This window comes from Sinocyclocheilus anshuiensis, unplaced genomic scaffold, assembly GCF_001515605.1.
Source record: "Sinocyclocheilus anshuiensis isolate Anshui unplaced genomic scaffold, SAMN03320099.WGS_v1.1 scaffold208, whole genome shotgun sequence".
Taxonomy (NCBI): domain Eukaryota; kingdom Metazoa; phylum Chordata; class Actinopteri; order Cypriniformes; family Cyprinidae; genus Sinocyclocheilus; species Sinocyclocheilus anshuiensis.
This window is the reverse complement of record NW_015557186.1, coordinates 1,370,909-1,383,190: the sequence shown is the minus strand read 5'-3', so window position 1 is coordinate 1,383,190 and position 12,282 is coordinate 1,370,909. Positions and strand designations below refer to the sequence as shown.

Genomic DNA, 12,282 nt, shown 5'->3' with positions numbered 1-12,282 from the left:
ACAAAAACTTTTATTTTGGATGTGATTAATCGTTTGACAGCACTAATATATATATATATATATATATACATATAATGAAGTTATTATTTAATTTATCTTAATAATTTACACAGACTATTAAGAACATAAATTTCCATTTCCACAAATTCATTATGTGCAGTCTTTTCACTATCAGTGAATTTCTTCACGTCTCATTTGAACTCGTCTTTCTTGAATTGTTAATGTGAACTGTATCTTGTGTTCAGATTTACTCCGGTCAGTTCCTGTCGGAGAAGCACGTGAAAACCGGAGTGGAGGTCGAGCTCATCGGTTTGCCGAAAGACCCCAAGCGCAAATATCGCACCAAATGGAGCACGACACCCAACGCCATCAACCCCGAGTGGAACGAGGAGCCTTTCGTCTTCGAGAAGGTCAGATCCCACGACTCTCGTATCATTCATGACCAGTGTTGGGGAAAGTTACTTTTAAAAGTAATGCATTACAATATTGCGTTACTCCATAAAAAGGGTAACTAATTACATAACTTAGTTACTTTTTATGGAAAGTAATGCGTTACGTTACTTTTGCGTTACTTTTTAAATCTGGACAGGGCTTGTTTGTTTGATTTTAAAATAAAAAAGTTCTATTTTTGGCAAATATAAAAGACTTTTCACACAAAAAGTGAAATGAATAACCCTGAATAAGGGAAAGTAAATTTACGTCCGTACAGTAGAATACAGAAGAAGAAATTTCAACACACTTCAGCAATAAAAAAGACACACAAATGTTTGTCTAGAGTAATTTGTGCTTATTAGTACACTTGAACTGGATCATTGAAGGTCAGAAGCAAAGACATTGGTTAATAGAATGGGGTTAAATACATAAAGCATATTTGTGTTGTTTAACATTTAATTATGGCAGGTTTGCGTCATATTCTGAGTTGCATTATTTTTATTCATTTTGAGGAATACTGAATCTGTATTTTTTTTTTTTGTGAGTGAGATGAATTAATGCATATTCATATCTATTTTAGAACTACAGTTAAAACTCTTTTTGTAGCAGCATTTTTTAAATTTGAACTAGACTACACCACGCTATGTACGAGAAGCTGCAAAAGACACAGGCGCAAGTGGAATGTACAAAACACGGTGACATTAATTTTTTAAGTAAATATAATGAGCGATATATTGCGTTACCAAAAATTATTGAGGTCATGTACACTGTAAAAATAAATTCCATAAAATTTACGGTAAAAAAACGGCAGCTGTGGTTGCCAGAATTTTACTTATAAAAAAATAAGGTAGCAACATTTTAGGTTTTACGGTTTTAACTTAAATTTACAGTTAAATACCGTAATTTCATTAACTGATATAATGTTAATATACCAACCTATTGAAGTACTGAAATCTGTTTTGTACCTTTGTAATACACTGATAACCACCAAAAGCAGGTGGTGATGCAAAGCCCATCACAAGCAGCTTTTATATAATAACATATATAGAAGTGCACAGTGTGTCATTCACACAAACACTAAACACCATCATGGTAACACACATGAAACTGAAATAATGCAATAAACATTCATTTAACAACATTAGGTGTAACACACAACCCTAATATACAAAACTGATAAGAAAAAACTAAGAAGAAACATAGTTATTTCAACAAAAAAACATGAAATTTGAAATGTAATGCAGGGAATTCTGGGAATGTCAATTTACGGTTATTAACTGTAAATTATACAGTCTTTTACACTTCCAAAATCTCTATACTACCGTAAAAGTACATGTAATGTCCAATACAGTTTTTCACTGTATATAGTAGGGGAATTTACCGTTAACCATTTAACAGGTTTTTACTGTAGCATTTTTTTTTTTAGCACTTTTACCGTTAAATTCACGGTAATTTTTTACAGTGTACATATATTGCGTGATAAGTCGATATATTGATTATTGCGACAGACCTAATCTGATTACGTAACTCTCGTTACTTGTAATGCGTTACCCCCAACACTGTTCATGACACACGCGTGTTTGAGCTGCTCAGAGGCTGACGTCTGTGTGATGTTGAGCAGATCTTGCTGCCGGAGATGGCTTACCTCAGACTCGTGGTTCAGGAGGAGGGAGGCAAGTTTTTAGGGCACCGAATCATCCCTCTGGATGCTCTGCAGACAGGTGAGAAGTGCACTTTAGCATGCTTCTATAAATGTACTTATTACGCAAATAATCTACTTTAAAAGAATATACTCATGTGAATTAAATGTAACCTTTTCAAAAACATAAATGCATATAATTTGTAATTGATTTAAATGTATTATAGTTTACATTTATATTAAATGCAACTTAAGAGTGATTTTTTATGACCCACTTAAGTGGGATTTTAATACATGTTTATATGTGCTTTCATAATTGCATCTATTGTGTCTTTTTAAATACGGTTAAAGTGTACTGCATGCAATTAACTAAAATAAACTAAAATATGCTTTCATGTTGATTACATTAACAGTATTATACATTTAAATATATACTGTATGTAAATACCGTTTTTGGTAACATTTTACAATAAGGTTCCATTTATGAACTACATTAGTGAACATAGCAATGAAAAATACTTGTAAAGCATTCATTAATCTCAGTTCATATTAATTTTAACATTTACAAATACATTATTAAAATGCAAAGTTTTATCTATCAATATTAGTTAATGGACCTGAGCTAACATGAACTAACAATGAACAGTTGTACTTTTTTTTTTTTTAATTAATGCTAACAAAGATTAATAAATGCTGTAACAAATGTATTGCACATTGTTAGTTAATATTAGTTAATGCATTAATTAACATTAACCAATGGACCTTATTGTAAAGTATTAACTATTTTTTCTATGAAGTTGCAATTTATTATATTTAAAATCTATTTCAACTAAGAGTTTAAGTAAACAAACTATAATGTATTTTTAATAAGTAGTCTGACTAAAATTAAATGTATTTTAACTGAATTTAAATTAATTTTGTTATAACGATTTTAATGGGTCTTAATTTAGAATTAATTTTCAAAAATTTAAGCTGTGATGCATTTAAATTACCAGTGTAGTTTACAACACTATAAACATTTAAAGGGGTCCTATTATGCTCTTTTTCAAAGTCTTGATTTTGTTTTGGGGGTGTACTAGAACAGGCTCTCATACTAGGTTGTTCGAAATAAAATGACACTGATAACAACTGTTAACAGCTGATAACGATTGACCAAGACAATTGATTTTATTTATAGATGTGCTAGTTTCATATCTCTTGTTTAAATTTGAATCTAATATTTCATGCACATTTATTTACTTATTTGATAAGTAGCCTTGTAATAAGTGTGATAATGTACAATAATTCTGACATTATTGCAAAATAAACTACATATATGAAATGTCTCCGCTTAGAGTCAGGCTCCTGTCTGTCCATAAATTGCCTCATGCATAACTGTGTCATTTACCGCTTTAATAAATGCTAAAAGATGAAAATGAAGCACATCTCACACGGATCTGACTGTAATCTGTTCCAGAGTTTAACATACGTGTGTGAATATGAGTTACCTCTCGCTGACGGCGCGCAGACGGCGGCCACTCCTGCAGCTGCCGCAGGTAAATAACATGCATGTGATGGACATCGCTTATAAAACACTGACATGGTGTGTGTTTCTTTAACAAATCATAGTACGCTATGAAATACCTGACTGTATTTGAATACTAATTTATCAATTTAACTGCACTGATACGATTGGATGAGATCATAACTTTGAATTTTTATATATATTTTTTTAAGTATTTGTATATTGTAAATGTTTTCTGTTTTGATTTTAATTGATTTATTAATTTAATGTTAGTAATTTTAGTGCTTAAACATATTTTATTTCATTTAGTTTGTGTTGTGTGTTTTGTCATTTTTAGTATTTTTTTATTTTATTTTTTTAAGTATTTTTAATTATTTTTTTATTTAGTTTTGGTAATAGTATATTAATAACCCTGATTTGTCAGTGTTATGTTAGTATTATTTATATGCTATTATTTGTATGCTCAAACAGCAACATTACAGACTAACTAATGTTGAAAAAGTGAAAAAGCATAATAGGACCCCTTTAAAGCATGACAAAAACATAATGACTTAAACTGTATGTTTAAGTAAAACACATTATTACAAAGTGCATTTTTAAAAAGTACACTTACGTAAGTATGTTAATGTGATGAAAGTGTACTCTATTTAAGTGGCCTTTGAGTAATATTATCAAGTTTAACAAGTTTGTCAAATGCTGTCATTGTTTGCAGGTTTCCAGCACATCTGTTTGCGCAGCGAGAGCAACATGCCGCTCACGCTGCCGTCTCTGTTCGTGCACATCGAAGTGAAGGACTACATCCCTGCTGCATTCGCCGGTACTGACCTACAAACCTACATTAACCTCCTTTTACTGAATGCAACATCAAATAACCACTCAATGATTGTTTTTCTGTTAGATTTCTCGGATGCACTTTTCAATCCAGTGAAGACTTCAAAGCCTCCAAAGACTGAGGTAGAGTTAAATGCATGCATGTTCAAGTGCTCTTGACAGACATTAGTGCACTACTGAGTGCAATCGGTTTCTTTGGATTGACCTGCAATGTAAAAACATAGAGGGTCTCTTATAAAAATGAGAATATAACTAACTACTAAAACCTTAACTAAAACCATTAAAAAAAAAAAAAACATTAACTGAAACAAAATACAAAAAAACGTATTTTATTTCAGCTAGATGACAAGGCGACATGTTTTTTATTTAGTTTAACTTGATGTAATAAAAACTAAAATTAATAGAACTATATAGACATTATTTAAAGAAAACTAAAACCAATACAAATCCCAAAAACACAATACAAAATTACTAAAACTTTAAATTTAAAATGAAAACAAAATATAAAAATACAAACTAATTCAAAATAATAAATAGTATACTAAGATCTCAATGATACTAAAATAACACCGATAACAACCAGGGCTATTATGGGTTACTAAAATTGCAATTAAAACTAAAACTAAACGATAAAAAAAATGTCATTATTTGAAATAAAAAATATTTATATGCTATTATAGTTTTTATTCATATTTTGAATTAGCTTTTATTTTTATATTTTCACTTTCATTGTTTTATATGCTTTGGCCATTTTTATTTTTAGTATTTTTGTTATGTGCTTTTATCATTTTTATTATTATTATTTTTAATTGAGCTGAATAACAACACTAGTGTCTTCTGTAGAGCTACACCTGAAACAAAATATATTCAAATTCATTGAAATTGTTTCATAATTGATGATTTTTGCACCATTAACACTTTGACTGCTTGGAAACAGTCTATGTTGTATAAAGCGCTGTGACTTGACTTGAACTATATATGAATTTGGTACCAAACATATTAAAGTATCATGGGTTTTGCATCTGATACCATCACTGTACTGACTTGTCATATTTATTTATGTGAAATGGATGATAATTTATATCTGTCTGTATTATAAGAAACGAAGGCTGCAGAAGAAGCTCCAGCAGAGGGCGACGCTGCACCTCCGGCTGAACAGACTCCAGCTCCAGAACCAGCCAAACCAGAGAAAAAACCAGAACCCGAACCAAAACCAGAGGAAAAACCAGAACCTGAAGCCAAACCAGAGGAACAACCAGAACCTGAACCAAAACCAGAGGAAAAACCAGAACCTGAAGCCAAACCAGAGGAACAACCAGAACCTGAACCAAAACCAGAGGAAAAACCAGAACCTGAAGCCAAACCAGAGGAACAACCAGAACCTGAACCAAAACCAGAGGAAAAACCAGAACCTGAAGCCAAACCAGAGGAAAAACCAGAACCCGAAACAAAACCAGAGGAAAACACTGAACCAGAACCAGACCCTGAACCAAAATCAGAAGAAAATTCAGAACCTGCTGCAGCTGCAGATGCTGTCGTCACGGAGACCAAAGAATCCACTGAGGAAACCCCATCTGATCCATCAGGTGATCTGCATGTGTCACATGACTCAGTTTACATGATACATTGTAAAGTCATCACACTGACTCGCTACACTGCTTGTTACATTAGGGTGATCGTTTGGATATTACTGTAGTAACCATCCAAATGCAGCGGATACCTACAACTAAACTAAAAAAATAATAATTGTATGATTATTAAATAGAATATTTATTTTTAATAGTCCATTTTTTAAACAATCCTTTTGTCACACACACACACACACACACACACACAGAAAGACAGACACACACAGACACAGACACACACACACACACAGAAAGACACACACACACACACACACACACACTCGCTCACTCACTCACTCACTCACACACACACATACATACACACACATACACACACACATTTGAATAACTCAGGTATTGTTTTTTGCCATGAAAATAGCCAGATACGCTGGCATGGTATTCTGTTTTCCTCATTTGTAAGTCGCTTTGGATAAAAGCGTCTGCTAAATGACTAAATAAATAAATAAATGGTGTTTACACAAAAATAACATCTGTTATTGGTCATATTCATGTTCACCGGGTTTATTTTCAGATCCCACCACTGTGACCTGTGAAGAACTGCAGCAGCACAAGAACTTCCTGAAAGTCGCCAAGAAACAGGAGAAAGACCTGAAAGACATGGAGAAGAAGTTTCAGAAGAAACGAGAAGAACTGATTCAGAAATACAGCGACCAGTTCAAAGCCTTGAAGAAGAAGAGCACGGGCAAGAAGTAAATGCAGAATGAACACACTCTCTTATAGGCAGTGTTATTTTATACTATTGCAGTATTTTCAAATTCCATATATTTTCTCAATTTAATTACATTTTTAGTAATTTTGTTATGTGCTTTTGTCATTTTTATTTTTTAATTACTATTTAGGTTTAATTTTTTTATTTCAGTTTTAGTTTTTTTCTCTACTGAGAAGCATAAGATAAGACTTTTTCAGATAATATATCTTGCATTAACATTATTTCTCTATTTTAGTTGAAGTTTTAGTAATTTTACGTACGTTTGTCATTTTTATTCGTTTTCGATTTTTAAATATTTCTGTCTTTTTTTTTTCTTCTAATTTTAGTACTTAAACTTATTTTATTTCGTTTAGTTGCCAAGGCGGAATTTCTAATTTTTTTTTTTTTTTAAGTTTAAAGTTTTTCATCTAATACATACTTTTCATTTCAGATTTATTTCAATTAAAGAAAACTATTTTTTAACAATTTCGATTTTAGTAAACAATATACATACTGGTGATTGGCTCTTTCTTATGGAATTCTAAACCTGACAAAATTAGAAATACATAAATAGAATAACTAAATATACAAAGAAATGTAAAAAAAATAAATAAATAAATATACTAAGAAAATAAAAAAATATTTATACTTTTATTTCCTTATGTATATTTTTTTTTTCCCCACATTTATTTATTTTTTCTTTTATTTATACGTTTATTTGTTTCCACTTTTATTTATTTCCACATAAAAGTAGAAATAAATTAATGTGGGGAAAAAAATTAAATATACGTAAGGAAATAAACGTATAAATAATTATTTAAAAAAAATTTATTTTCTTTGTATATTTATCAATATATTTATTTATTTAGTTTTGCTTGTTTACATTTCTTTGTATATTTATTTATTTCTAATTTTGTCAGGTTTGGAATTCCATAGGTTCTGTCCTAGATCAGTGGTGGTCTTCATTAAACTAGCAAAGAAGTCTGGTGTGCATCCACGTTTAGCTCTCTTGAGTCGGGAAACACTTCCGTTGAACTTCAATGTTTCGTGTTTTTGTCCCGTGAGATGTGTGTTGTGTGTTGATCTCTGGTTAAGTGATTGTGTTTGTTCCCATGTGATTGTCCAGGTCTGGAGATGATCCAGGTGATCAGATGAATGAACTCAAGCAGAAGCTGAAGCCGGAGCTCAGGGCGCTGCTGGTGGAGCAACACGATCAAACCAAGAAGAAGAAAGAACAAAACAACACCGAGGTAAAGACACAGATATTATTACTGTACAGTGTAGCTAATGATTGTTTTAAGAGTCACACTGTGAGACTGTGACCTAAATTACACTGTCAGAACTCTTGCAGAGCCTGAACTTCATCACAAAGACAATTCATCAGCCATCGGAGAGAGTGTTTTTGTCGTACAGTCAAAGAAATCCGCAGATTTGGTTTCAGAAATCATCCACATATACACATGGTGTAAATCTGCTAGCAAACATTTTCAAAAAGCACATGAATGTCTCTCTAATCAAAACATGATTGGCATGAAGGGTTTCACTTATGCCAAACAAACACAATATTCACACAGTGATCACAGTTTTTGTTTTACATTATATAATATAAACAGCAATAATAATAGTAATCGTTATTATTATTGTTGTTTTATGAATTCTTTTTTTATTTCAGCCATACTCAGCATTTTAATTAGCCAGTTATTATTATTATTTAATTTAATTTTTTAATGAATTATTAATGAAGAGTTTCAATTAGATTATTATTATTATTATTATATTAATTTTTTTATTTTATTTCAGCCATACTGAGCGTTTCAGTTAGTGAATTGTTATTATTATTATTATTATTATTGTTGTTTTTATTACATTTTTGATTGATTTCAGTCATAATGAGCTTTTAATTAGCCTATTATTTATTTATTTATTTTTACGAATTCTTGTTTGATTGTGGCCATGCTGAGCATTTCAATGAGCCAAACATCTTCTCAGTCCTGCACTGTTCCCGCTGGCCGTGAGCCAGGACTCTCTCAGGTATTGATTAGCCATCAGCACTCCGCTGCTCTGTGCAGTCAGTAGATCTGCATAGATCAGGGGTCAATCATGTCCCGTACTGGAAGAGTAAACCTGACCGGACCCACGAACACCCTCTTACACTCATATTGACCATCTCTGAATGGATCTGTGCTCGGGCTCCGAGAAAAGACAAAAGACTCCTCAGGGCTCGACAATAAGGACTGCCTGGCCGGGCCACTGCTGCATCGTCACGAAAGTTTATCATTTGCACGTGTTTTTAAGCATTCATTTATACAGTGAAGAATATGCAGTGTTATTGTACATTTGATTATTAATTTCTGTACCTGAACACTGTTAGGCTAGTAGTTATCGAAATTGGAATCAAGAATTTTGGCATCATATAAGCTTATTTATTAGAATGCAAGATAACATTTGTCAAAAACAACGATAACAATAACATTCTGTTCTATTTTTTATTCTGAATCACTTTTGAATCAGTTTGAAGACTAGTGAATCGATTCACAAGCTCAGTATTCCATTCTGAACAAAACCACATCTTGGCATAATGTATCCCACAATGCAGTGCACTTATATTCGCTATGATTTAAAACATCCTTGACTTATTATTTGATCAGACTTCCAAAAGTTCAGACATTGTTTTATTGAATATTTATATTTATACTTGGGTGTCAGGCATAAACTTTTATTCAAAGAGACTTGCATTGCATTAAAGTAGGGAAGCTTGTTTCCACCAGGGGATAAATAAAATAAAAATAATTTTTATCTCACGATTCTGTCTTTTTTCTTGCAATTCTGAGACAAACATTCTTTTTTTTTTTTCTCACATAAATCTGACCTTTCCCTCAGAATAATGAGAAAAAAAGTCAAAATTCTGAGTTTACATCTCTAAATTCTGACTTTTTTCCCACCAGAAATAAAAAGTTGCAATAATTTTTTTTTTTTTTTTTTTTTTTTTTGTGGCAGGACCAGTAAAAATGTTGGCAGGGCAAGTAAAAAATGTAACCACTGTCCCGAACAGGCCAGCAGAAAAAATCCTTGGTGTTGAGCCCTGCTCCTGCTTATTTTTAATCAATCATGATCTGGTACTAGTGCTTCTGTGATGTGATGAAACCTCTAACACTAAGTATTAAAGTTAATTGTTTGTGTCACCCAGCAGCATTTGTGCTCCAGACATGAATAATTCCTCAAATCTTGTAAGGGAGACACCTTAGCAACCCCATAACAACACTCCAAAAAGCACTCTGGAAAAAAACAAGCAACCGCAGAGCAATGCTCTAAAACACTCAGAGCAACATAGCAACCAAACAGCAACACTCTAAAACACTCAAATTAACCTAACAACCGCATAGCAACACTCTAAAACACTCAGAACAACACAGAAACCGCATAGTAACACTCAAAAACACTCAAAATAACCTAGCAACCACATAGCAACACTCGAAAACACTCAAAATAACCTAGCAACCACATAGCAACACTCAAAATAACCTAGCAACCACATAACAACACTCAGAACAACACAGAAACCGCATAGCAACACTCACAATAACCTAGCAACCACATAGCAACACTCAAAAACACTAAAAATAACCTAGCAACCGCATAACAACACTCTAAAACACTCAGAACAACACAGAAACCTCACAGCAACACTATAAAACACTCAAAATAACCTAGCAACCATATAGCAACACTCTAAAAACAAGTGATCAGATGCATAATTTTCACCTGTTGGACCATAAAGTAGCTGCTAGATATTTCTTTCTTGGAAGTGGCAGGAAGTGCTTGTATTCATTTCCTCTGTATGGCAGCGCAGCATATCTCAGCGCGGCTCCGAGGGCCAGCTGGTGCGTTCTGTTCTGATATGTGTAAGTGACACTTCCTGTGTTCTCTCCTGTATTTCCTGTGTGACAGCGTTTGACCAAACTCCTGGAAATGGCCACCGAGAAGCACTGCAGTGAGGTCAAGGCACTCAACAGGTGTGTGTGTGTCTGTGTGTCTGTGTGTGTGTGTGTGTGTGTGTGTGTGTGTGTGTGTGTGTGTGTGTGTGTGTGTGTCTGTGTGTGTGTGTCTGTCTGTGTGTGTGTTTCAGTTCACGTGAACTTTGAAATAAGAGAAATACAAAGGAAAATGCAAGAAAGAACGAGCGTAAGATGAATCCTTAAGTGCTGCAAGCTTTGAGTGCTTTAATTCAGCTAATGCATCAGAGAGCTGCAGTGTGTGAGTGTGTTTTGTCTTGGGATTTATAATGAGGTTTCACGTCTAACAAAACCAGGGGCCGATGACCTTTTCTACATGGAGTGCAGTTTGTTTGTTAATTATTATTGTTCGGAGAGCAAAAGCAGAGTAAATGAGTGCCGTGAGCGTGAGTAGGACCCCATGAGCTCAACCCCGTAATGACATTAAACAGCTCGTATGAGGAATGACTGCTGTATGAGATCATCTGGCTTGATGGGATTTAAATATATTAAAATTAACAACTAAATAAATTAAAAGGTATATAACATTCATGATATCTCTCACCCTCACAATCTGTTTTTTCTTTTTCAGTGAGCCCAAGAAGAAAGACAAGTAAGATTTTTTTTTGTTTTTGAATTTTACACAAAAATGTAAAAATAAAATAATTTTAAATTGATCAAAATGAAACACTTACTAATAATTAAGTCATAAATATGTAAAATTAAATTAAATATCCGATGTTCACCAAAGCTGAAAATGTTTTAATTAAAATGTAAAATTAAAATAAATAATTTTAAATCAATCTGAAAGAAACATTTAGTAATAATAAATTAAATCATAAATATGTCAAATTAAATCAGTCAAAATAAAACACTTACTAATAATTAAATCATAAAACTTTAAAATTACAATCGATTAATAAATAATTTAAAGAAACAAGTTGAAAGACGTTTTTGAAAGACGTCTCTCTAAGATCAAAAATACAGTAAAAACAGTAATATTGTGAAATATTATTACAATTTAAAATAATTGTTTTCTATTGTAATATATTGTAAAATGGTATTTATTTCTGTGACCAAAGCTGAGTTTTCAGCATCATTACTCCAGTCTTCAGTGTCACATGATCTTCAGAAATCATTCTAATATGCTATAAAAGCATTAATTTCTTTCAAACATTTTTTTAGCTTTATTAAACCTCATTCATGTTACATTTAACTTGATTATTCTTGTTTTAACGCACAAATCCTCATGTTTCTGTGTTTCAGAATGAAGAAATGCAAAAGTACGGAGCAGCTTGACAATGATAACGCTCAGGTAAAGCACCACACGAACACAGATCGAGTGATTGAGCGTGTCGAACACAAAAGGAAAAATAGACGGACTGCAGTTGAATGAGAAGTGCAATTGAGACCAGCGCCGTAACCATGACGACAGTCGGACACAAAGCCATGGTTTGGGTTGAGTTTTAACAAACGCTGACTAACATGTGCTCTCTCTCTCTCTCTCTCTCTCTCTCTCTCTCTCTCTGTCTCTGTCTCTCTCTCTC

The 12,282-nt window shown here is 32.7% G+C and overlaps 1 protein-coding gene across 1 annotated transcript in view; it reads left to right on the top strand.

Annotated features, from left to right (window-relative positions):
* LOC107678713 (1-phosphatidylinositol 4,5-bisphosphate phosphodiesterase beta-2) overlaps positions 1-12,282 on the top strand; it is a 39,366-nt gene that overhangs the window by 20,329 nt on the left and 6,755 nt on the right. Inside the window, exons 19-29 of the mRNA XM_016474083.1 lie at positions 246-410; positions 2,054-2,153; positions 4,288-4,392; positions 4,474-4,534; positions 4,990-5,000; positions 5,507-5,992; positions 6,567-6,744; positions 7,870-7,993; positions 10,692-10,756; positions 11,328-11,348; positions 12,002-12,050. Coding sequence (XP_016329569.1) covers positions 246-410; positions 2,054-2,153; positions 4,288-4,392; positions 4,474-4,534; positions 4,990-5,000; positions 5,507-5,992; positions 6,567-6,744; positions 7,870-7,993; positions 10,692-10,756; positions 11,328-11,348; positions 12,002-12,050 — 1,365 coding nt within the window. The remainder of the gene's footprint in view (positions 1-245; positions 411-2,053; positions 2,154-4,287; positions 4,393-4,473; positions 4,535-4,989; positions 5,001-5,506; positions 5,993-6,566; positions 6,745-7,869; positions 7,994-10,691; positions 10,757-11,327; positions 11,349-12,001; positions 12,051-12,282) is intronic.